The 26,884-nt window shown below is 36.8% G+C and overlaps 1 protein-coding gene across 4 annotated transcripts in view; it reads left to right on the top strand.

Moving 5' to 3' along the window:
- The window catches only part of MARCHF6 (membrane associated ring-CH-type finger 6), a 55,504-nt gene that overhangs the window by 6,720 nt on the left and 21,900 nt on the right, over positions 1 to 26,884 (top strand). For all 4 annotated transcript variants that reach the window (XM_075084285.1, XM_075084283.1, XM_075084284.1 and 1 more), the window contains exons 4-15: positions 7,824 to 7,967; positions 11,096 to 11,168; positions 12,968 to 13,136; positions 14,303 to 14,495; positions 14,787 to 14,848; positions 18,492 to 18,524; positions 20,185 to 20,236; positions 23,513 to 23,571; positions 24,181 to 24,261; positions 25,459 to 25,527; positions 25,646 to 25,720; positions 26,554 to 26,688. In XM_075084285.1, the coding sequence (XP_074940386.1) occupies positions 7,824 to 7,967; positions 11,096 to 11,168; positions 12,968 to 13,136; positions 14,303 to 14,495; positions 14,787 to 14,848; positions 18,492 to 18,524; positions 20,185 to 20,236; positions 23,513 to 23,571; positions 24,181 to 24,261; positions 25,459 to 25,527; positions 25,646 to 25,720; positions 26,554 to 26,688 (1,145 nt within the window). The remainder of the gene's footprint in view (positions 1 to 7,823; positions 7,968 to 11,095; positions 11,169 to 12,967; positions 13,137 to 14,302; positions 14,496 to 14,786; positions 14,849 to 18,491; positions 18,525 to 20,184; positions 20,237 to 23,512; positions 23,572 to 24,180; positions 24,262 to 25,458; positions 25,528 to 25,645; positions 25,721 to 26,553; positions 26,689 to 26,884) is intronic.

Below are 26,884 nucleotides of genomic sequence, written 5' to 3'. Positions count from 1 at the left end.
TTACTAGTTTTCTACATTGGTAGAGAAAACTGAGGCTATGGAGCCAGATGGTTTAGTGTATGTATTTTCTGTTCCAAAAATCCTGTAATCCGCCTTCCTTCTATATATTGAACATCAGAAAATTCTGTTTCTGCCAACAATTATTTAAACACATTAGACTGTACATTTCACTGCTGATCATTTTAAAAACAATATTAACTGTCTTACCACTGTGAGGAGAACAGCGTATTTTGTTGATCACAGCAATGCTTTAAGGGTATTCTTTTTAAATAAGAGACCTGTATAAAAAAAAAGTAAGGGAGATGTCATCTGCTTGCAGGTTTTATTTGTTAAACTTTTTATAAAGGTGTTGTATTGCTTCTGTTAGGAAGCTTTGCAAATTAAGAGTGATCCCCAGTTCTGGAGCTCCCTACAAGCAAATTAGCCAGTCTCAAAATTGTATTCTGCTACTAGTTGTTAAGAACTGTCTAGTTTTATATGGAACACAAAGACAAAAAGGTATAGTGTTTTCCTTAAGATATAGAAAAAAAAGAGGATGAGAAGTTCTAAATTAAATGTACTTTATGTGTGTGTTACTATTGATAGTAGAAAGCTTATTCACTGCCCTTATCAACAGAGGTGTCCCTGCAGAAGTTTAATCCTTGACTGACATAGGTGTTACCAGCACAGTTTGTAATGTAGTTCCAGATTACAGACATGTGAGGAAACATAATTAAATTACTATGGCTTGACAAGTTACCACTTCTCGTAAGGGCCTTGAAATTGGTAATAAGTGAGCCTCTTTCTTCCCCGTGTAATAGAGTACTTCCTCCACATGCAGCCTCCAGCAAATGTCTGCTTATCTTCCTGCCACACACTGGCCACTCCCCAGACTGAGCACCGTCAGCTGCTGATGTTCTCTTCTTGGCTTTCCACATTGCACAGTGTGTTTTGTTTTGGTTTTTTTTTTCTACCAGGTTGCACTCAGTGGTAGCATATGTTGGGTACCTAGCACAGATTCCTCCAGCGGTGTCTCTTGTTTCATTGTTCCCCTTGCACCCAACACTCATGCAGTTATGGTTTCCCTTGCTTCTCTTACCCCTCTTTATTTGGAAGATAATTTGGATGTCCAGTCTGGAAGCTGGATCTGTTTGTGGGAGCTGGGAAAGAGTCACAGGTGCTGGAGAGAGAATGATAAGGCAGAGAACGGGATCGATGTATATGCCAGTCATCCAAAGAGAAGTTGGATCTGGCCTATAACCATGGCAGGTTTAAAGCGCTTTCAGATAAGTTAATTCACCATGGGATGTGGTATGTACATAATTAGTATCTGTGTGTCAATGGAGGGGCACTAAGTTGAGAATAATAGAGCAGCAATACCAGCAACTCCTCTTTTAGTTTAGCTTGGTTTGCTTGTTAAGGCTGTTGCTGTCATTCTGTCAAAAATGCTCCTTTGCTAGTATAACTTTGTGTATGGAGCATTCATAAAAATATTCCTAGTGTATATATTCTTTAAGTCCTTCACTCTCTTTAAATTCTGTAACATCTTGTGCCTTCTTGAGCATTGAGCACCTGAACTACTAGGATAGTTACTGTTTGTAAGGAAGGAAGGAAAGAGCAGAAGGTTCAACTTGCATCTTGACAGGAGTACAAAGGAACTGATTTTTCTTTCGAATACTAGCAACGTTCTCTAAAAATGTTTAGTCATGTAGGCAAATGACTCAATTTCCAAATGCACACTTTGAAGCTAAATTTTATATGTTTTAAAATTCATTCCTTTCCTGCAGTTCAAGTTTGAATTAATACAGCCATTAAAAAAAGCTTTGGGCTTTTTTTGAATTATGTCAAGGTGCTTCTTCATTTTTAACATGCACATCTTCTTTCTGACTTTTTAAAGAGTGGCAACTCTGTATTCTTTCCCTCCCCACACATGCACTTTCCTTTGTTATGTGCTAGGATGCACTTTTCTTGATGTCACACTAAACATTCACAAGCACTGACCCATAAAGGAAGGTGAGGCTGTATTTTCCATGAGAAGATAGTCTTCAAAGCTCCTCTTCTCTGTAGAAGGTAATGTTAACATAAATACACAAATATGGAAGTAGACTAACCTGATCTTTGGCTGGAGATGGGGATGGTTTGAGCCTTCTGCTTCCTAAGCAGCTGCATTATTTGTAAGTGGTCGATATGATGTCACAAGCTTAATTAAAACAAAGATTGTAAAACGTGAGAAAGCCATGTGGGTGGGATGTTCTTCAATTTATAAATTATTATGATCTGTAATAAGCTTTTGATTTATGCATCTAAAGTTGCTAAATCAAGGCGTGCATACACTTGGAACTCACTGTTGTTGTAATCCTGGTTTGTTACTGTTCTTCCTCTTTAGTGTTGTTTGCCACCTTTGTTCACATGTAACTTAATATGAAAGTTTGTTGGATCAGGAACTATTTGTTCATGTAAGTCATTTGGATGATTGAGCTCCTAAGCTATCCTATAGCACACTGAGATTCTCCATATTAAATACTTAGGTGTGGGATTTTTTACATAATCTGTAAGCCTTTATACTTTTTTGATGGTCTTAAAACCTTCCGGATGTGACTAGCATATCTAGCTTAATGTGAAAGAGTTCATGGTTCATAGATTTTAAGGCAAAGAAAGATGAGTATCACTGTGACATAATTGTAAAGTTTTAAATTATATATTCATATTTTCAAGTAACTTATGCAAAAATGATGGCTTAGTAATTGCATGTTGTTTGTAGTAACACTTAAAAATTAAGTTCCAAACTTCTGGATCTTTAATTTTGTACAAAATTACCTGTAGGAAGCTATGTAATTATACTAAAATGAGTGACCCATTTTGTTGGGCTTGCCACTCAAAGTAATTAAGATTTTATTGAAGGATATAATGGGCTAATTTTCTTACCTGTTCATTTTGACAAACTTTAACACAGTAGTCCATAGCTTCAGCATTTCTAGAAAGCCTAGTTAGGAAAAACATAAATTTCTGAAACAAAATGCTACATGCTAGCACGGAATCCAACACATCTGCAGCCAGCTCCAGGGTGTGGAGTAAACATGCAGTTGAGATATATATGAATGTCACTTGATATGATTTTTTTAGACCCATTGCTTGCATGGGAAGGAGTGGTGGTTTTTGCCTTTTCCCTTAGCGGTCTGGAGCAAAGTCTGCGTATGTCTCAAGAGTGTGAAACACAGAAACATAGAATGGTTTAGGTCGGAAGGGTCTTTTGAAGATCATCTGGTCCAACCTAAAGAATAACTCACAACCCCGGCTTTACCAAGCCAGTGCTTTAACCTGTGAGCTACAAAACACAAGGTTTTTACTTACGAATTATACAGTCAATTTCATGATCAGTTCGCAAGGATGACTGAAGTGGCATATAAATGGCTTGCAAGTGTAATAGTAAACAGAAAATCTACTGGTAGATTTTCTACCCGTAGAGGACTGCAAGTGTGGAGATTCTGTGAAGTAGTCTAAGTGACAGTTTTACCTAACCTAAGAAAGATGTTTTGCTTTCTTCAACTAGGCATGCACCTGTTTAGGTTATGGGCAAATAAATAGGCTGACTTGGATAGGGAGTGAGAAGTGGAATAGGATCCAATTGCATTGTGAAAGCCGTGGAGAAAAATAAGACTATTAAAAAGTTTTGAGCCTTCATAATGAATAGTGGTGGGGTGTTTTGATACAGCATGTGTCAGAAGGGTGTTGCTTTTCTAGTGTCTTTCTGCACCTCTGCTTCCCTCAGTGAAAAGTAAGAGGATGCACCCATAGAAAGGGATTCGTGGGAGGCATGAAATCTGTAGGTATAACATAAACTGGTAAAATACATTTAGTATCTTTATTTCCTTCTGGGGGGAAGATTGGCATTTTCAAAATGCTACTGGCTAGTAACATGAAAAGTGTGGATAACGTTCCATTGTATTTTATACTAGCTTATAATGATCGTATATTTGACTTCTCTGCAAATGTTTGCATGCTTCAGAAAGCATCCATCAACTAGCCATAAATGGGGGAAGCAAACATTTTTAAACCTGCACAACCTGTTCTCATTCATTGGGAGTAGCCCCTCGGGAGACAGGAAGAGTCTTGGACCATTGTATTGGGATCAGTTACACGCTGCTGATGACTTGTTGTGGAGGTGGGTTTGTACAGGAATTCTGATGCTGGTGTGGGACAGGAAAGAGGAGCAAGAGAATTTCAGCGTTAGGAAGAGCCTGGTGTTCTCTGTATTGGTTGGGTTTTTCTGCTGTGCAGCTGGCATTTATAACTACAGAGAGTGCCAGTGCTCCTGATGTGGTGGCTGCTTTTTTCTTCTTTTTTCTTTTTTTTAACACAAGCAACAAAAGTGAAGTCTGAAACTATCCAGGTTTGCTAATATTTATAATTATCATTACATATTACATTATCATTACAGAACACACAGGTATTCAAAAAGCCCCTGTTATTCAGATAGTGCTCTGATGAGAGCTCCTTTCTGTACTGCCCATGTCATGACTAAGTATCTCTCATATCTCCTTGCAAGGGAAATTGTGTGGGCAGTATAGTTTTCATTTGGATTAAGCTTTTGTACTTTGAAAAGATTGGGAAAGAGAAGTTAAATTGGAAGTGTGAGGTTTTTTTCTTTGTAAGTTTGGTGGGAATATAGCATTCAGGTTCAGCAGATTGTCCCTGCTGTGTTTGTCAGGGTATAGTTGTGTGATGTTTGTACTAAATAGCCTCTGAGGAGATGGAAATGATGAGAAAGCTTCCTGTAACAAACTTAATATATCACATTGGTAAGCTAGACCATTGGGAATTTTTTTCCCACTTTCCTGCTCTGGATTGTTTTGTCAGCTGAAACCTATTGACAAACAGTTTCCCTGAAAACTACTAATCATCATCTGCTTTCTTGCTTGTTTTTTGTAGGAGAAGGAAAACTTCTAAAGACAGCCTTGTGTTTTACTTACCTTACTTGTGGCAGCCTAATAGCAGATTTTTGTCCTGAGCTGTCTGTTTTGGGGAAGCAAAATTAATATTTGTGTTCCTGAAAAAGTTAGGCTTACGGGGGAGGGTGGCGTGTGTAGAACAAAAACCCACCCCCAGAAAACAACCAGCCAAACATGGCCTGGACAGCTCAAAGAAGTTAAACTAAAGTTATGAAAGCTCAGTTATACTCAGCCAAAGTCTGTTTGAATTTCATGCGGTAATAGAAAAAACTGTCACTTTAATTGGCCTTTAGTAGAGTGATTTTTATGTGGAGGACCTGTGGTAAATGAGGCAGGAAATTGGTTTATCAAACTGATTTATGAAAGATGACTGGTATGGGAATTAAGGGATGGAGGAAGGATAAAGAGGGCAAGTGTGTGAAAGGGAATGAAGAGGATATATACAGTGGTGGCAGGGGTCAAAGTCTCAGGCCTCACAGAGGTAGTGGTGAGTGGATGAATGAGGGTGGAATGTAGAGAGAAAATGGTGGTAGATGACAGACACAAGTAGGGGGATTAGCCATGAAAATCACTGGCAGCAAGCTTCAGTGCTGCAGTGTGCTTGCACAGAAGGGGCTCCTTTCATGCTAGGAATTTTTGCATTTCACCTACCCAAATGTTGTAGGACATAGAAGGGCTTTATTTTATCATCATGGTATAAAGCTTATAGGGGTAGAAGCTTTGTATATGTTGAGGTGTGGCACTGAGTAGTAGCTACATTGTGCATTTATTTGTATGCTCACTTGTAACCCTAAAGCCTTTAGAAAAATGAGTTTGCAGAGGTGCTAACACTTACAACCACTTCACCTTTACTGAGTTAGGATAGGCATCCTTTTTTACAATCCCATGTGAGTATTCAGTAATTTCTGAAAGATGCATTTTTTTAAAAAATAAAACTTTAAACCCTCCCAACTTACCCTAAGAAATGAATCATTAATGCATAGTTAATGTTTTCCTTGTAGCCTCTTTTGCAGTTCCAAAGTGTTGATCAAAATATACTTTTCTGAAAACAAAATAAAAGCCTCAGAGTATCTGCTGAGTTCAGTTTCGTCTGAGTGATACCATAAATGCCTAGCAAATACACTCTACGTAGGTGTTCTTGTAGAACCCTTAACAAAGGTCTACTTGTCTCCTCTGATAATTTTCCAGAATGTTTGTTCAGTGTGAGCTGAGAGATTGTTACTAAGTCTTCAAGTGGCATTTTCTATGGTACTACCAAATTGTATACTAAATGTGCTTCTGTAATAGGAAAATCATAAATTGGTAGAGAGCGTGAAAATGTTTGTCCTGCTTCGTGTACTGCTCTCTGTTCTCACAGCTACACTTCCCTAGCGTAGTGTAGTTTTTAGTCCTTTTATTTAACAAATTCCAGTTCCTTGCCAGATACCTGACAACTAAGAACCTTTGAAATTTAAAAGCAGTTGCTACTTGTCTTATGATTACTGTTTTGTTGTTACTTTGTGTCAAATATAGTCCACATGTTGTTGAAATACACCAAACTCTCTACATTCGTTGGCTACTTCCTGTGTGTTGATACTGCTTTTCTACATTCTGCAGTTCTCTTCACAATACAGAAACTTAGGGGAATATCCCTGGAGAGAAGAGGGGTGTTTTCCTGTAGAGGCTTCCGCTCTGAGAGGAGTGAAAAGATGATTAGGAATGTAGGTAAAGGTAGTAGGGATCTTCATTAGAGAAAAGGTGGGATGCAGGCAGATTGCATGAAGCCATGTTTCTCAGACTTTCAAGTCAAAGGATTGTGCATTAGAGGGAAGGAGAACTTTTCTCTAGTAGTTGTTAAAAAATTTAGTTCCCTTATGTAGTTAAAAGTATGATATTTTTAAAAATAGTCCATTAATTAAATGTGTTATCTTCAAGCTTAGCTGTTTCCAACATAGCTGTTAAACATCCAGGCCGCAATGTCTTTGTGCAACTCCGAACTATAGTTTATCTTCATTAATCAAATCTTGTCATTGATACTGGGCATTACCACTTCTTAGCATGCATATAAGTCTGTAGAAGCTAACTAAATGTAATGAACTTGTTAGAGAGAGGTGTTTTTTAACTGTTTGCAAAAGAATAAGCCCTGTCACCATTTTTCTTGGCTTTTGAGTAGGGATGGGTTTATGCAATATATAGGTGTTGAATTTAAAAAGTCAAGAAAGTTTACTGTTATGAAAATGCCTATACAGGCTGAGAGATTTGGTCCTAATACAGAACATAATGCAACTTAGAAAAAATCTTGCATGGTATGGAATAGATATCTGTTGAATATAAAAGTCGTTCTGTGTAAATTTCACTGTCAGTAGATACTTAATCAGTTCCCTTCAGTTTTCCTGTCTGGGTGGTACTTCCATTTTGTTGATCTCTTTCTTATGCTGTTGGATAGTAAGTGGAATCTAAATTATCTAGCACAAAAAATCGACAGTATACAAAAATGCTACTTGTTATTGTTCCTTGTGCTCGTTCCTTGAACTTTGTTTATACGTAACAGGGATATCTTTGAGGTAGTGCTGAGTGGGATGGCTGCTGAATTTAGAATCTTCTTTTTCTTGCAGGCTTGAGCTTATTTTGAGATAATCAGGGTTTACAGTTGATAAATAAAGCTATTAAGAAAACTCTAAGTCAAAAGCTAGCAGGGAGTTTATTAATTTTCCCATTCTACTCAGTATACAATGTAACAAATATGTGATATGAAGGCTTTTTTTATTTGCTTTGAGTTGTCTCTTGGGAATCTACAAAATATGCTTATTCTTCGAGTAAGCTTTTGTCAAATACAAGTGTTTTGTAGTTGGCAGGCCTTTTACATAAATGCTTATTTAAAGGAAGAACTGTTTCATAAGTGCCTTTTCTACACAGTTTATTCCCCAGATATGCCTTCACGGCTTCCAATCCAAGACATCTTTGCTGGACTGGTTACAAGTATTGGCACAGCAATACGATACTGGTTTCATTATACACTTGTGGCCTTTGCATGGTTGGGAGTAGTACCTCTTACTGCATGTAAGTATCAATTTTTTGTACTGTAATACTTTTATAGGCAGGAAAGCAGGAAAATATGCCACTTCTTGCAACAGAGTTTTATGAGACCATTGTTGGTTTATTTAAATAAAATAAATCATAAATTCAGAGACATTATTTCACTTATTTTCACTCAGAAGTTCTAACTATTTGGTGCTTAAGCCAGTAGTGCAATGCAAGAAAGTGTTAAGAGGAGAAAATCCATAAAAGGGCTTTTAAATGTCTTATTCCAGTAAAATGCCTCTCTTCGATTATCTTCTACATGGAAGTTTTTATTTGCTGCCATATATTAATATTAGATTAGAAGAATGGTCCTGGTTTTTCTAACCATCTATAAGTGAAAGTGGAATTTTTTTTTTAGTATGAAAGGTGAAATTCCTATATAGTCATACATAAATTGATTACTAGTTACAGTAGTAGAGTTTTACTAAAGGAATTGAGCAGAAAAAGAGAGCACACACTTCATTTACTGTAGTATCCGGTTTGAAATTCACTTTTCAAATACAAATAGAAGGAGAACTATTGATGTTTCAACAAGGTAAAAGTACGGAGAAGATGGAAAAAGGCAAAAGGGATATAGTGTTCAATCAAGGAAATGATCGCAAGTGCATCTTTACAAAAAGTAATATACCCCTTGAATAAAAGAGTGGGGAGCCAGTAAATGCATCTCCCTAGACAGTTTGTCAATATGTTCTGTGCTTTTATTCGTAGCTGGCACTGGCTTAGTTTGAAAATACCACAATAGTGGCATCAGCCATAAAAGTATGATCCTGTTTCTGCAGCCTGTCCTTCCTGTGCAGGAAAAGGAGCTTTTCTGGGCATGGAGTAAACAAGATTTACATTGACAGTAAAAAATATTTCAGATTTCTTCCTTTGGTTTTCAGACTAATCTTGGTTTTCTGCCATTGTCTTTCAAAGTGCAAATGTGTTTACTTCTCTTACTAAAACTTCTAAAGGACAGCAAAATCAAATTTAATAGATTAATTAAGGTCGTTATGTTTCATAACTGTCTGAAGACCTGATATTGGCTCTTCAGTAATACTGAAATGTTACCAGAAGTCACCACCTACTTAGCTATATAGTTTGGGGTGGCTTGTGGTTTTTTTACAAATGTCTTTGTTTTTAACACTCATATACTAAGCCAGCATAACTGACCTATGATTTTGATTTACAAGTGACCTTTTTTAAACTTTGTCTTAATTTCTGTTTCTAACATTGCACATGTACCCCTGTTAATGGATTCCTTCAAGAACTAATGTAGTGTGAAGGGTAACATATCTCCACAGGAAAGATACCCAACATGATACAGCTATTCAGTCTGACAAACCTTGAAAAATCTATTTATTTTTGAAATTTGTTAGGATCTGTCTTGTGGATGTGATTTTTGTATTGGTCTTGTCATCTTACATTAAATGCCTTTACTGTAATCTTTAATTTTCTGTAATATTTTAAAACTTTTTAATGTAATCTTTTTACCTTCCCCATTTCTGTCATGGCTTACATAATTATGTGTGGCTGACTTCACAAGGAAATATTCTTCTCATTATTTTATATCTGGAAGAAAAAGGTGCAACATAAAAATGTCAAACATACCAAAGGACAGGTATGGTTGAACAAATCTCACTTCCAGATTAACGTGCTAGTCATGCAGTTATCGCATTGTGGGATAAATTCTATGTTCCTTTTTGGCAATTTCACTTCTTTATTGCATACCCATCTTATATGGTTGAGTAAAAGAAATTTATCTTTCTGTGCGTACCCTCAGCCTAATGCCAGCAGCCTCTGATATGCTGTCGCTATTCTGTTAGCACAAAGCGTACTTACCTTAGTGGATGAAAAAAAGTAGTTATATAATTTGCTATAATCTGTTCAGGCCAGTTTACTCTAAAGTGGCCTTATTCTCTGCAATAATTGTATTTAGCTGCATGGTTTCTAGAGTGAAATACCCAAGCTACCTCTACAGTACGTGGGGTGAGAGAGATGTACCCACGGAGTAAAGTTAATGCGTACACTAAGGCAGCAGGAAACGCTGGAGTGGGAGTTGGATTCTCTGAAGTACCTCCTTTATCTCAAATTTTAGAAATCTCTGCTCCCACACCAATATGGCACATGATTATATTTTTCTTGAGTGATTCTGTTGCCATTAAAACAAAGAACAAAAAAAACCCAAACCAATATAGCTATAGTTTCATGTAATTGTATAGTGGCTAAAATTGTAGAGGTGTGTAATAGAACTACTTAAATTGGCATAACTAAAGTATGAATAGAATTGTGTATGTGAGCACCAGAAGAACCAGTGGAAGAAGGGCTAAAAGGAATATTTGCTATTTGCCAGAGTGCACTGTATATGTGATTTCAATCCAAATCAAGAGGGAAAACAAACAGACTAAAGATAAGGTGACAAGAAGATGAACAACAGAACTGGAGTTACAAGATACACAGATAAGGAAAATAGGAGAACTGAATTTCTGCCTGAGGCTCAAGAGGGATTAAACAAAACAATGAGGCAAAGATCCCAAATGGTGTCTACTCATGAAGAGTACGAAAGGCAAGTTTAAAATTGGTTCATAAATACCAATCAAGAAGAATGCAAGAGATAAAATGAGGATTTAGTAGCTGGTGTCCTTTGTCTTCAGCGTTGCCCACAAGTGATCCTGTCCAGACCACTTGCGCGTACATGTCTTAGTGCTTGTATGAGAGTCAGCAAGTGAAATATGTGAGGAAAAATAGCTTGCTTAGAGATTTGAGTAATAAAATCCCCTTCTTACTCCACAAAATCTCACAATGAGTTTTGTTACTGTTTTCCTACCGGTGTAGTATAATCAGGAGTTACAAGTCTTGTGTTCTTCGACCTTTTCAGCCTGGCAGAGTTCACAGCAGTATCCTACCCCTTTGAAGACCCCCCACCATGTAGCTAGATAATAGGCAGAACTACTATTGTTCCCCATGGTTGTATATGGTCTTGAGTTACGTCAGTTCACTGAAGTTTGAGATTTTTTTCTTGTCATAAATTTAGTTAGAACAGGTGAAAAGAGGGGTACCTATGGTCCTTTCCAAGTGAGGCTATAACCAGAATCTAATTTATACCATGCTTCTGTTGCTTCATGCAGGTCGTATCTACAAGTGCTTGTTTACTGGCTCTGTGAGCTCGCTACTGACGCTGCCATTAGATATTCTGTCAACGTAAGTACTTAAAACAGTTTGATAAAATAACTTTTCCAGTCAGATTACTGTGAAAATGTTTGCTTTGGAACTTAGTGTCCCTTTCTTCAGGTTATGTTTGTTATATTCCATCATTTTATACAAGCAGTTTCCCATTACCCTTTACGTAACAAGATATATGGCCAACAGTATTAGAGTAGAAATCATTTCACTTCGAAGTTCTGTTATTCAGGATCCTTGGAGATTAAAAAGTGACTTTACAAAACAGGCCCTGGTTAATGAAGATTTGTATTTGATGTCAAGAAAATTTACACTGAAAAATTACACTTAAATTAAGAAATGAATTTCCTACAGTTTAAATCAGATGCCACGTAGTAGAATATTAATAAATATTGGTAGTTAATATTAACATTACATTCTGTTTGCTTTGTTACGTTTTTATATTTTGATTTTTATCCATCCTGAGTCTCTTATGTGATAGGGATTTCTTTTTTTATTGTCTTGCTTTCTTGCTGTCCATATGCTATTGAATATTGCCTATCTTTGTCTTTTTTAAATCAATATTACTTAAAGAATCAGTAAGTACCAATGCAGCAGTTTCATGCTGGTTCTTACTTTTTTCACTATATTGAACCTGAGGAACTGAAACTCAGTTTGAGTAGAATCAGTTGCAAGACAAGCAAATTTTGAATGAACGCCGTGTGCAGTTCAGCTAAGTCATCTCAGTTGGGCTGTTAGATTTGAGACATCAGGTCATGTTAATGTTTAATTTTTATTAATGGAAGGAGATGCTCACTTGAGATTAATAACAGTATTTTTCCTCTTATCTCCCAGTAAGTGTAGATTTTATTTTTATTTTTCTGAGAAGAATCTGAAACAGCTGAACCTAGAGCACCTCTTCTTGTGTCCTTCACAGTCTAGGGAGAAAACAAAGGACTCAAGTATGTGTTAGATTTTAATGGCATGTGAAGCTGTGCTTTGACATGCATTTCTCTGGTAGAGTCAATTTCAGTAGCATCTTGTGTCTTCTTTTTATTTTGGACTTCCTGTCCCTGTGGTATTCACTGTGCTGTGCAGGCACAAGTGTTTCTGTGGCTGCATGGAGAGCCAGACTGATACTACTTTGGGGGTGGCAGAGTACTGTGGTGGCGTATTTCTTGTCTTAAATAACATACTGTAGTTGGATTAGGATTTTTTTAAGTATAGAGGTCGTATCTGGGGTAAAAGACTACCTGAAATGTAGAGCAGTGGAAGGCAAATCCTGCAGTTCCATTATTTTGGTTAGCATAGCTCAGCAGAAAAAATGTTTCCATGGACTGGATATTATGCATGTAGCCATTTAAACAGACCTTTTACTGTAGCAAATCATTTACTTAGCAACTATTATGTTTCCTTAGCTATTCTTGAAGATTTTTTTTCCTGAACTACTCTTGAAGCTTTTCTTCTTAATGAGTTGGATCCTGTTTTGCAGGAATATTTATGTTTAAACAGTATTAAAATCACAAGTCAAACCAGAGGGAAATAAAACCTTTCCAAATCTGCATTTATCTTGGCACTTAAAACTATTTGTACACAGGTACATACAGCCTTTCTAAAAGAAACCTTTGAGCAGATTTTTTTAAAATTAAATAGAAACTATGTCTAGATACTGTCTTCACCTAGACACATAAATAAATCCAGCTTTTTGCACAAATACCAGTTTATTTGTTGATTTGGACTAGGAGAATCTGTTTGTAGTAGTTAACAAAGACTAAGTTTAGTCTTATTAGCAAAATATCTTTGTCATTCATGTGGGTTTTTTTTCTTTCGTTCTTTAACAGGGAGAACTTACTGGCTGACTGTTTGCAGGGCTGTTTTGTGGTAACATGCACTCTCTGTGCATTTATCAGCCTTGTTTGGTTACGTGAACAGATTGTCCACGGAGGAGCACCACAGTGGTTGGAACAGAATCAGCAACAGCCACTCAATGGGGTTGGTCAACAAAATGAGGTAAAACCTGACTGCTCAGTAGTTCATGACAAATTTAGAAAATGTGTTTTTGTGGATAAATAATTATCAGAATACAACAGTAATGTTTTACTTCAGGGTATCTTTATTTGTATGTTAGCAGAAGTTGAACGTGTTCCTTTATAAACTCAGTGACATTGTTATGTTTTTGAAGTTCTGTAAAATGGAGTGTTAATGGATTTGTTATAGTATGATTTTTGTAACGTAACTTTAACATTGTTTAGATTCTTCTGTCTGTATCTCTACGCTTTTTTTAAGATAGTTTTGCGCATGTAAAGCTGAATTGTCACCCATAGTCAATGAAGATGCAGCTTGCTTTTGTTTTCTTTCATAGGTATGTCAGTAGTTCATGAGGTAACAACTTACTGTTCTCAAAGCATGCGGAGGAGGTTTGTTGAAACCTTTGAGGCTGGACCTTCTCTGCCATCCCCCAGTCCCCCAGCACACACACATGCACCCCTTTAGTGCTTACAGGAGCCTCTTCAGCAGGAGAGGAGATGATATAAGCAATACATGCATAGGGGAGAAATAATTAAAATTTTGTTTTCTTTTGTAATAAATGTCAGGTTTTTAAAGACAGAGATAGAGGTCCTCAGCTTGATGACTGACTTGGGTTGTCCTTGAATTATTGTCTTTCTAATATAATGATAGCTTTCATAAGATCAAGAGTTCCCCTCTATTAAGCACTGGTGAGACCAAAAACAAACAAACAAACAAAAAACACACCAAACAGATGGGGGGGGTTGGGTGGTGGGGAGGTGGTTGGGGTTTTTTTTGTGGTTTTGTTTGTTTTACCTGTAAGTGTGATAAACCTGTTCTAGTAGTTGATCAGAGAGGTTGTGAACTCTCCATCTCATTATTCAAAAGCCAACTGGAAACAGCACTGAGCAGCCTGATGTAGCTGACCCTGCTTTGAGTAGATGGGTTGACTAGACGATTTCTAGAGGCCCTTTCTAACCTCACCTATTCTGTGAAGAAGTCTGAATGTTTCTGTTCCTCTTTTAAACGGTTTAGTGGTCCCAGATTTAATGCTTGTCTGAAAAAATACATTTAACGGTTTTTTAAGACAATTTGTTTTTTCTATGTACGGGATAAAAGTATGGAGAGAGTTGATCAATTTAACTGAATAATAAATCCTGTTTTTGCAGGCTCAGGCTGTTGTAAATGGAGGTGTTGAAAATGCTGTGCTTGATCAACCTGCTAACCCACCTGCTGAGAATGTAGTTGTGGGAGAGAACCCTGAAATTCAAGAAGAACAAGTAGATGAAGAGGAGGAAGATAATGAAGATGAAGAAGATGCTGTAGTAGAAGATGCAGCAGATGCAAACAATGGAGCACAAGGTAACAGGTGACTCAAAACAGTAATGTCCTAGTTCTTTGCAAATATAAATTAAACCATTGAAAACTGAACTGTCATAACTCAAGGAAGCTTTGTAAATTCCCACTTCAGCTTATCTTGCAAATTTCATATCTTTCTTCTGAGTGCTGAAGCATTTGCTTGCTGAAAGGCTATTAGCAGTTACGAGTTGAATCTTATGCACTTAAGTCTGTTCATTTAAAACATAGCATGGAGTGGTTACATCTTGGTTTGGGTGAGTCTAACAGCTGTAAAAATGGCCATTGTCTCCGCAGATGACATGAACTGGAATGCTTTGGAATGGGATCGAGCAGCAGAAGAGCTTACTTGGGAGCGAGTGAGTAAGAATAATTTTCTTTAATAATTCAGACTCATATTTGAAATTATTTGTAGCATTGTTGTGTTAAAATGCATTTGGGATAGATTTGGATACTATTGTTTAGTATGAAAACTATCAGTAAGAGGCTTTAGTGACCTAAAAAAGTAATTGTACTAAAAACCAAATGTTATGCTACTATCAAAAAGGCATTTCTTTGATCTGAAATATAGTAGCAGCTTAAAACATGTTTTAGGACAGACTTCTCTGAAGTCTTCAACTTGGTCAGGTTTAGAAATGAATTGTAGCTTCCATTGAGGATGCTAGGTGAGATTAGGAGCACATGGGTATTGCATTATATATATTTAATTTTTGTTTTCATGAAAGCATTGAACTAAAGAGAGAACTAGAAATTTTGGTTAATGTAGTTTATTTACATGTTTGGTTAAGATAAATTTCTTAGAAAATGATAGAGATTTTAATGTAACATTGCTTCTGTTCTGTTTATGGATTACAATATTTAGATTACAATATGGATTACAATAATTAGAGCGTGAGATGCATGTAGACTGTAATCATAGAGTAGTGTAGAGACTCAAGAACTAATTTTCTTGTGGCTGGTTTAGAAATAGCCAACATTGGGGTTAAAAGCTCACTGCATGCAGCAAAATCTGCCTGAAGGTAGATAGAGCAGCTTCATGTGATTTACCAGCGTCACTAGTGCCTATGGTAGACAGTTGGAAAGCTAGTCACTGTATTCCTAGGCTGTGATATAGTTGTTGCCTTGATTCAGTGTAGTAGAAATACAGTTTTCATCACAAGGGACAGGTCTTGACCTTTTTTTTGTAACTAGTGAAAACTTCTTAGTTTGTTTTGGAAGATACTTAGTGGAAAAGGACATACAGAAATTCAGGCTTCTGAACCGTTCTACTGTGTACCTCAAGACAAAAGTGTTATATTTCTGAACCCAATTTATGTGTTGGGAAATGTTGATGCACTCCTCAGTGAAAATATTTTGGTGCCTCTCCATGAATATAGAAATCAGTTTCAGCAAGCTCTCATAACTATTTCCTATTGTAGCCAATAGACATCTAGTTGCATTAAGTATCAAAATGGGGTATGCTTTTCTGCTATTTCATCTTGTGAAAATAGCATGCAAGCTTTCTGAATTTTCAAAAATACTTGCATCTTGGTTTACCCTGTAAAATATGTGAAAACTTAATATCTTAGTGTAAGGAACCTAGTGCAAAATCCTAGTACAAAATAGCCTTGAACCGAGTACTTTACAGCAGTAACTGTGAAGTAGGAGTCTCTGGATTGCAATAGTAAGAAATCCTTGAAGTGGGGGGCAAAGGAGAGTTTTGTTTTGTCTCTGCAGTGAGCAGGGACATCTTCAACTAGATCAGGTTGCTCAGAGCCCCGTCCAACCTGACCTTGAATGTCTCGAGGGATGGGGCCTCCACAACCTCTCTGGGCAACCTGTTCCAGCACTTCACCACCCGCATTGTAAGAATTTTTTCCTTATATCCAGTCTACATCTACCCTCCTTTAGTTTAAAACCATTACCCCATTTCCTGTCACAACAGGCCTTGCTAAAGACATTGCCCCCATCCTTCCTATAGGTCCCCTTTAAGTACTGAAAAGCTACAATAAGGTCTCCCTGCAGCCTTCTCTTCTCCAGCCTGAACAACCCCAGCTCTTTCAGCCTGTCTTCATAGGAGAGGTGCTCCAGCCCTCAAGATCACTTTTGTGGCCCTCCTCTGGACCTACTCCAACAGTTCCATGTCCTTCTTGTGCTGGGGGCTCCAGAGCTGGATATAGTACTCCAGGTGGGGTCTCACCAGAACAGAGCAGAGCAGCAGAATCACCTCCCTTGACCTGATGGCTACGCTGCTTTTGATGCAGCCCAGGACATAGTTGGCTTTCTGGGCTGCGAGCGCACATTGTTGGCTCATATCCAGTTTTTCATTCACCAGTACCCCTAAGTCCTCCTCCTCAGGGCTGCTCTCAGTCTCTTGATCCCCCAGCCTGTATTGATACCAAGGGTTGCCCCAACCCAGGTGCAGGACCTTGCACTTGGCGTTGTTGAACCTCATGAGGTTCTCACAGGCCCACCTCTCCAGCTTGTCCAGGTCACTTTGGATGACATCTTGTCCTTCTGGCATGTCAACTGCACCACTCAGCTTGGTGTCATCTGCCAATTTGCTGAGGGTGCTCTCAATCCCACTACGTCACTGATGAAAATATTAAACAGTACTGGTCCCAGTACAGACCCTTGAGGGACACCACTCATCACTGGTCTTCATCTGGACCATCAAGTCATTGACCACTACCCTCTGGATGCGACCATCCAACCAATTCCTTACCCACTGAACAGTCCACCCATCAAATCCATATCTCCCCAGCTTAGAGAGAAGGATGCTGTGGGGGACTGTGTCACAGCCCTTACAGAAGTCCAGATAGATGACATCTGTAGTTCTTCCCTTGTCCACTGATGTAGTCACTGTATCGTAGAAGGCCACTGGGTTGGTCAGACAGGGCTTGCCCTCAGTTAAGCCATGCTGGCTGCCTTGAATCACCTCCCTCTCCTCCCTGTGTTTTAGCATACCTTCTGGGAGGATCTGTTCCATGATCTTCACGGGACGGTAGTTCCCAGGATACTCCTTTCTACCCTTTTTAAAGATGGGCACAATGTTTCGCTTCTTCCAGTCCCCAGGGACTTTACCTAACTGCGATGACTTCTCAAATATCATGGAGAGTTGTGTGGCAGCTACATCAGCCACTTCCCTGAGGACTCTGGGATGCATCTCATCAGGTCCTATAGACTTGTGTATATCCAGGCTCCTCAGGTGGTCACGAACCTGATCTTCCCTTACAGTGGGAGAGGTTTTATCCCCCTGGTCTCCATCCTGTGGTCCATTGGCTTACGAGAGGTTACCAGTGAACTGAGGCAAAAAAATTGTTGAGTACCTTAGCCTTCTCCTTGTCTGTTGATGCTAAGCCACCATAGATGCTCTGGTTTTGGCTGTTCTGTGGATGAGTCCTGTAACAGCTGTGCAGAGTGATGGAGGATTTGTCTCCTGTCTTCCCTAGCCGTAGACCAGTTCAGTTCTAAACTTAACAACATACAGTGTAGCAACAATATCCTGTTGCTACACTATATGTTGTTAGCTGCTTTTATACATTGAACGTAAAATGCTGACCTTTGACTTCTCAATGCAACATAAACTTGTATTTTGTAATTAGGAAGCAAAAAAAATTTTCCTCTTAATATTGAGTTGTTTAAACATGTTTTTAAATAACAGTTCAATTGCTAGAATGTTTGACAAGGATTTTGTATTTACAAGAGTCTTCAAAGTCTTGGAGAGAAATAGCCTATAAATTAGTTGATTATATGTTTGGTTTGCCATATGTAAATACATGTGTATTAAGATATTCCACATGTGTATCACTGCCTTTGATTGCCTGAGTTTACTGTGTCGAACAAGAACATAGTTTCTGTCTTCATCTTTAAGAATTTGTCCAGGTTCTGTAGGACGAGCAATAAAAGAAGCTTTTGACCATATTGGTTGTTAAAAGTTGGTGTGAAAGAGGCTTCTATGAGGCTTATTTTAGATGTGTTTTGCTTAGTTTTTCTGATGAGTAAATTAACTTATCTTCACAGATGCTTGGACTTGATGGATCTCTGGTCTTTTTAGTAAGTGAAATCATGCATTCTAAGAATTTCTATAGAAGGCTTTTATTTTTTTAAGCAACCTGTATTTTTTAAAATTATATTCTATTTGAAGTCCCTATTTTCGTATTATATATATTCTTTAAAGAGGCTTTCATATGATGTCATGTTCAAGCAAACTGTCTTTTTTAGGAGTTTCACAGAGTAGAATTGTGTGTGTTTGGCATAAAAGTGGGATTTCATAAAAGACACTGGTAACTTTGGATCACGTACTCCACTGTAAATAAAAATTAGAACCTTTAAAAAAGTATACACTGAAAATACATGCCTGTTCTAGCCTTAAGTTTTTCTTGTTATGTTATGATTAAAATAGTGTCATTCAGACTTCTCTGATTTGCCCTGATACCACGAGAACACCACTAGTGAGTTTTTAGTGAAGACTAGAATTTAAAATTTAAGATCTTCAGTTATGTTTCTTGACTTTATTTGGGGTTTTTTGTTCCTCCTTAGAAGTTTTCCCCTCTTGAATATTATTTTAATTGGTATCAGTATCAAATCTTTCTTTAAAATCTTCACAAAAGTCAGTCTGTCTTGTGAAGCATGTATTTTTTAAATTGGTTCCAAAAATCTTTATGATAATTTAGTAAACCACTCCTAAAAAGGCTGTTGGCTAACTCTTGTCTGTGGATGAACCTGTATTGATTATCTCCCTGACAAACTCTTACTTAAATAATGCATAACTTCTAGTGGGCTTTGTTATAGCTTATTTGAAGGGCTCGCTCTGCTGCTTATCCTACCTGACTGTTGGAGATGCCTAGCTCTGACTTCAGGGTCAGGGGAGAGAGACTGCTAAGAGTTGATGGCAACAAAACTTTAGCCCATGACAGCTACATTCATTGGGTATCATCTGCCAGATCGCTTCTTCTAAAGAGAGAAGTCATTTGTATTTTAACAGGAAAAATGATCTGTACTCTCTTCCAGCAGTATAAATGTTAATTTATTTAATGTGTGAAAGAAATATAATTCTTATATGAATGCATTTATTAGATACTGTAGTGGATAAATGTCTTATGTTTGAACTAAAATGTCTCACTAATGTAATGTCTCACGTTTAAAATAATGTAGCTTATTATGTCATTAGTGATTGACCTTAAATATTGATATCAAGAGGACTGACATTCCAATGTACTTATGGCTGAGTTCACATCTTAGCTAAAAGTAATATTTAAAAAATAGACATGCTGTCATTTCTAGAGTGGGAGCTGTCGGTTTTCTTAATGGATTTCTTGTGACAAAGTCTAATTGTTAAAAGTTCAGGTGGACATTTTCATTTATAAAACAAATATCCACACATTCCATATAATTCTTTTTAAGGATGGAACTATTTATATTGATTTTAAAATAAAAGCTTATTTTTACAAAATAAGAATGTTAAAGCAAATATAGGTGCTCTTATCTAGGCAGATGGTCCAGGAATGTAAGCAGATGCTTTCACAATCTGTCCTGCATGTTTTGGTCTTTGTGTTAGAGCAAATTCCTTGACTCTACAAGGTGTCTGAGGTTGGTAATAATAGGCAGTTGAAATAAGAAGTTTAGAAACAAAAGTAAAGTCACTTATTTAAATGACTATTTATGTACTGTTTCCTTGTCGTCTTCCTCCCTCCTTCCCCCAAACTCCTCACAGGAACATGTCTTTTGGGTGGTATCATTAAATACGTTGTTCATACTTGTGTTCGGTAAGTATCATTTGTTCTTAAGATTTAAAAAGATCCTTCTTTGTGAAGTGATAATGCAGGTTAATTTTAAGGCTGTTCTCTAAGACTAAATTGTGACATCTAAAACCAGAACTACAAACGAACTGGGAATGTGAGTAATCTTTGTTTCTAGTTTTGGAATTTTAATTCCTTTAAGTGAATAGGTTTAAAATAGGAAATCTACAAAAAGCTTAATGATCTCAACCAAAGCACAGAAAGTAATACTTGTTTGGAATACTGTTAAATTAAAGGAGGAACCTCCTGGAATGTCATTTATGACCAAATGCAGTACTTTTAAGAATGGCTAGGATATCTTTTACTCATTATAGTTTTCTCTGGATATAGGTAAATCACTTTTTCCATCAGTAATCCATTTTTGGACCTCAAAATTGGGGAGGGCGGCATGCAAGAATGTAGCTGACTGTAGAGTTGTCAAATATACTTTCAATTTATGTCCAAAACAACTTTTCTTAGTACATACAACTTTGACTTAAATTTTAGAAAATACTAAATTCTAATCAGTGGTATATTTTACTTTGTTTTCCTTTCTCCTTCCTGTAGATGCTGAAGTTGAACTGCAACTTTAAATGTTTGCAAGACTCTGTCTATTTCTAGTAGAAGATAGGAATATTCCCATATTCTGATTCCATGTATAGTTAGCACTAGGAAAATTTTTTGGACGTAAATTTGTCACAGCTTAAAAATAATCCCCAAACAGTAGGTGTATATTTCTCAGTTATTTGAATCCTAAAACAAAAGGGTAAAATGCCTGCCTTATTGTAAAAAGCAGTAAGGCCCCCTTCAGAGTTTCTGAACGCCTATTTTATATTTACTGCTTATAATATGTAGGGTAAATTTACATTTCCACTCTGGTTTTATTGCAGAAAGGAGGGGTAACAAGTATTTTACTACTTTTTCTTTTAACCTTACACCTGTTGAATGACATGGGAGAATAACAGCTGTTCCCTGTGCCTCGGTTTTGCCTGTTTCACTGCTAACAGAAGCTTCTTGGATTATGGTGCTCAAGCTTATTAGTGTTGTTAATTTGACACAGCTGTATGCAGAAGCAGCAGCATTTTAGTGACAAGATAGAGCATTTTATATACTTGAAGAGATACCAGACACAAAATTTCACTTGCTTTGAAGTACCAGTTTAGAAAGGGATAGGTTATGTTGCTTTGGGTTTTTGAGTGGTCTTTCTTGGCAGAATATTTGAGTTGAAAAAATGAAGTGATACTGTAGCTAAGAAATTTTTACTGGCAAAGTAAAGCTCACAATACCGAACTAGTGTTCAGCGCGTCTAATAACTGAAACGAACTGGCAGATCAAAAGAAAATAAGAATTATGATGTACATTTAGCTCACAAAAAACAATAAGTGGTCTAATAAGAGTTAGAAAATACTTGGATTATTTCTGATAATGAATCTATTTTGACCTGTAGTTATCAGAAGTTAGGATTTTTAGCTGCTATAAAATTTAGGCTTTTTTAATAAATAGATAACTATGAAATTTCTAAATCTTAATTTAAGTTCAATGATAAGTGAGTAATAATAATTAATAAGGTTGTCATATAGAAGTGTTTTTCAGTAGCTCTAAGTGTGCTTTAACAAGTGGGAAACTAAGTAGAGAAGGGAAGGGGAATGACTTTCCCCAGAAATTGAGCAGGAGATCTGGGAATTTAATTTGTGCATCTCAAACCTATTTTTACTATCATTCCCACTAAGTAGTACTGCCTAATTTAGAACTGCCAAATCTCTAGTTAGTCGTAATTATGGTCCTGGTGAGTTCAAATGTCACAGGAGGTACTTCCCAGAAGATAAGAGAAGGAAAGCATTTGGAACCTTAATTACTGGTCCAGAAAATCTCCTATGATGTTATCTTGGACAAGTTAATTAAGTTCAACTTAACTCATATTTTCTATATCTCATTTTAGTACTCTCATAGGAGTCTGTACTCCTTTAAAAGATAAATTTCTAATAGATCCATATTAATAAAAGCATAAAGTTACTTAAAAACATGATAAACTGCACTATAACCTCATAAAACGCTATCAAAAAGATACAACTTTTAAGTCATGAGTCTGTCTATAGGAGTTGAGTAAATTTTTTTTAAAAAAAATCTCCCTTTTCTTTCTCTTGGTCTTACTGGGCAGGAGAGCTCCAGTCCTCCCTTTGTCTTTTGCATTTTTGCTCTTCCCAGTAATTTCTGACTTCTCTGAAAGGGACATAAATTAAAACTTTCTGATCATGCAGTAGGATAATACAAGTCCTGCTAAATCTTTTCGTAGTAGTTTTTTGTACATACTGGTCATATGGAAATGAGGAGGAGAGAGAAGACCATCAGGCTTTTCATTTGAGAGTATGTTTAGTCCACAGTAGTCCCCATGGATTATCATGATATAGTGAAGGCAGTATAGGCAAAAATAAAAGCTTGCAATTACTGCAGCTCCTTTACTTCTTATTGGCTGCTTCCACTACTGAAGGAAGGTGTTTGAGTTCCTAGTTTGGTTAGAAGACCACAGAGTGAGCTAAAAAAGCTACTTGATCCTGTTGCAAATACACAGGTTTCCAAAAAGGGGGAAGTGCTGCGGTTTCTAATTCATTCCTCCTGAGACCTCAGAATTGGCAAGAGTGAGCGCTCAGGAATGATGACAGTTCTTAGTACATTAATTCAAAGTACAAGACTTCTCAGTTGCTCCTTATCCCTTCACTGAAGCATTGTCTTTCTCCCCCTCATCTTCTCTTCCCTTTGCGTAATTCTGCAGGGCTTACATTTTTCACGGTATTCCTAAGAATTAAAGCACTAAAACTGACACCTTGCTAAAGCAAGTCCCATCTGACCAAGATGTAAAATGGCTACCTAAGTCTTTTAGTGCATGAGAAAGTGAATATACAGAACAGGTTCCTACAGCAGTCTGAGACCAATACCACCCTAGTACGTAAGACTGAGAAATTTAATTTGCACACAGCAAGATGAACTAAGAGGGAAAAGACTGCCCTTTTATTCTGTGTAGTTATATATTGTTCATAGTCTTCAGTGTGAATTCAGATGCAATTTTCAGTATTTGTAAAATTATATAACCACTGCAAATACTTGCACAGAAAGCGATTTTTTTTTTTTTTAGCTGTTTTCACAGAATTGATGAGAAGCAGAATAATCACTGTGTTACAATACACATCTTGCAAATAAGGCTTCATTTAGCAGTTTTCATGGTCTTTCCCCCCCGCCCCCCCCCCCCTTTCTGCTTACATTATGCAGCATTTTGTCCATACCATATTGGTCACTTCTCCATTGTTGGCCTGGGCTTTGAGGAATATGTAAGTACTATTTTATAATTTCAAAGTTAAAAAATTGATACTGTTTATTTAACCACAGTATTTTTGTGGCATCCTTCCACTTTTATTTGTGATCACAAAAGTAACTTGGAGTGCATCTCATGGTGTTTTTTTTCGAACCTTTTTTTTAATCTATGATAAATATTCTCTGAATTTTTCCCACTTCCATTATTTATGTTTCAAGTGAGGTTTCCTCCTTTTACTAAAAAATGCATACATTTTTGTTTTGGTTTTTAAACAGCCTCTTGTTCCACATGTACATTCTTAATTTGTGTACTGAGTAATTTTCATAGACGTTGATTATAGGTAGTGAAAGCTAGGAGGTAGTGAGGTGGTGTAAGGTGACACTTTTTGTTTCACGTAATGATGTTCTTTCACGTTTGAAGAAAGTAGTTGTTAGACTTTTCCAGTAAATGTAAATATTTTCTACTTTTGAAGGAGACACCAAAAAAAGCAGTAGATCATTAAAATACGTAAAAACTAAAGAAAATTGCCATTCTTGAGGAGTAGAGATTTTGATTTTAATTACATAAAAGGGAGATGTAATCTTTTAAGAGACTGAAACTTTCCCTTTTTTCCTCTCCCCTCCAGGTTCAAGCATCTCACTTCGAAGGCCTGATTACAACTATAGTCGGATATGTTCTGCTAGCAGTGACTCTAATTGTTTGTCATGTATCCTTTTGTCAGTAGTTACCTGGTTCAGATTTTATGTGTAAATCATTTTTCTGGCTGTATTTTGAGGAGGCACAGACATGATGCAAATGCAATTAGTTTACCATTTTGCTCTGCTCTTTTGGTGAAATCAGAAGACAAGGTCTCTTCTGTTCTCTTGTGTTCTTCAGAACACTTGCACATGTTTAACAACACAAAATCATAGGCTTTTGTGCTTGCTTGAAGGCCTCCAACTAATTTTGAAGGTCTGTCTGAGAAGATGAGTGTAGAACCATTGTGTTTTCCTCACTGTCCTTACACTATTGCTGAGGGCTATGTAATTGCAGCAGAAAGAAAAATGGGGTTGTGAAAATAATGTAGGGTATGATGGGAAATTCATTCACATCTTTTTGATCCTACCAGATCCTTAGACTGTAGGTTGTTTTAGTTTCTCTTGTGTCTCTGAACAACTGCAAGTTTGCAGCAAGGATTTCTTTGAGGTGATAACCCTCATTATTACAGAGAAAATCAAGTAACGGCAGAGTCCTGAAAGCTAGAAGGATTTGGTCACAAGTAAAAAGTCTGCATTCTAGCTGCGTGTTTTTAAAGGGACTGCACTAACTTCAATTTGAAAGAATAAATATTTGTTAGCAGTTTTCTGTTCAAGAGTACACAAAGCTGACATCAACTTCAGACCGCACTATACCAATGTGCAATGCAAATGTGGTAAAACAGTTGATTGGCATATCTCTGTTTTACCTCCTAAAAGAAAACAGAACAACCCCCCAGACTGTAATATGCATCCAGCTTTTGGACAGGGTAAGAATTTGGTTCAGACTGCGTGAAAAGGAAAGCTACCACTTAAGGTAGGCCGTCAGTTTTGAAACTTGCTTACTTGTGGCAGGCATGTTCAAAGGCAACTGTTTGTTTATTTTAACTTTTGGATGCTTAAATTAAGAAGGGTGGTAGTATTATTATTTATTTATTTGCTCATTATTTCTGATGCATGTTTGGGGGGGTTATCCAGCACATCAGATTGGGACCTCCAGAGTCACAGACAATTTTGAAAATAGAGCCCTGGTAAAATACATACTTCCTATTTCACTTCTGTCTTTTATAAAATTTCCTGTTCCTAAAAGCCACAAAATAGTGTTTCATATTAATCAAACTATGTTATAAAGTATTTTTCAGTATTGTTTTCTTGACAAAACTATTCAGGGTTTGGCAGCACTTGTTAAGTTCCAGCGATCACGTCGTTTATTAGGAGTTTGCTATATTGTTGTCAAGGTAATCCAATTTTTTTTTGTGTGTAGCAAAAAACCCTCTCAATTTAAGCTTACATTATAATTTTCTTAGCAATTTCTGTTAAACTAGTGAGATGTTCTTGTTTCTTTTTTTCCTAAAGGTTTCCTTGTTAGTGGTGGTTGAAATTGGTGTGTTTCCTCTTATCTGTGGCTGGTGGCTGGATATATGCTCTTTGGTAAGAATGGAAATAAATGGGATAAAATATATTTAACAGTGTTTCTATTTAAAGGGGAAAAAAGTTCTGATGAGAAGACCTGTTGATATAAATTTGACAGCACTCTTCTGTTTTTATAAACACCGTTTTTCCAGAGGGAAAGGGGTTTTAGGTACTGCTTAATGCTAATTTTATTTTCCTTTATGTTACTAAATACAAATTAACATACTACTATTAAAATAATATCCTAATCCTTTTTACTACATCTACAAGACTCCTGTGATAATGAACTTACAGGCAAACCTGTGTACTGAATAAACTTATTTATAGCCATCTTATGTGAAATGGTAATGGCTCCATATTTTAATAGTTGTCCAATCTCTTCGTTTTGAATAACATACATGCTGTGTTTGCTTGGATTTGAGAAGGACAGTTTTTTCTGCCCTGGTAAAAGAAAACCGAACTGATTTGTCTCAAATGGAGACACTTAATTTCTTCTAGCCTTAGTAGAAATAGAATTTTGCTAAAGGGAATAAGTATTTGCTTCCATCACAGTGCCACTTCATTTTGAACTGATCTATAACTTACGTAGTGTACGTTAGTGTTTGTGTTGACTTCTTTTTTTCTTTCTGTCAGAAGAAATTGATCAGAAATTGATCTTTATTTGCTGTTCCTATTGCAAATTATTCCCTTTTTTTGCTAATTAAATGCTATCATTATTTATATGTTAGCACAAGGCAGACATTGAAATTAAATGCCTAGTAGTATGTATGAACTACTGTATGAGTACAGTATGAGTAACTGTGGAGGTTTGCCAAACTTTATTCATAACTGTTTACTACTTAACCTTCTAGGAGATGTTTGATGCCACTTTGAAAGACAGAGAATTGAGCTTTCAGTCTGCCCCAGGTACCACAATGTTTCTGCACTGGTTAGTTGGAATGGTTTACGTCTTTTATTTCGCATCCTTCATTCTTTTACTGAGAGAGGTAAGTCTGTAAGAATGAGATTGGGGTAATTAACATAGTTAGAGGAGTTTGCATGTTGAACTGTTAAATCTTTCACATGTGGGTATTGCTGCTACTGTGTTTTGTGTGTGTATATTGGATTTCAGCCTTAACGTAAAAAGGGCCGCACTGGTACTTACTGCGGTGGAAAATGATGATTTAGAGGATATTTTACTTA

This window comes from Phalacrocorax aristotelis, chromosome 2, assembly GCF_949628215.1.
Source record: "Phalacrocorax aristotelis chromosome 2, bGulAri2.1, whole genome shotgun sequence".
NCBI lineage: Eukaryota > Metazoa > Chordata > Aves > Suliformes > Phalacrocoracidae > Phalacrocorax > Phalacrocorax aristotelis.
This window is presented reverse-complemented; position numbering and strand designations above follow the sequence as displayed.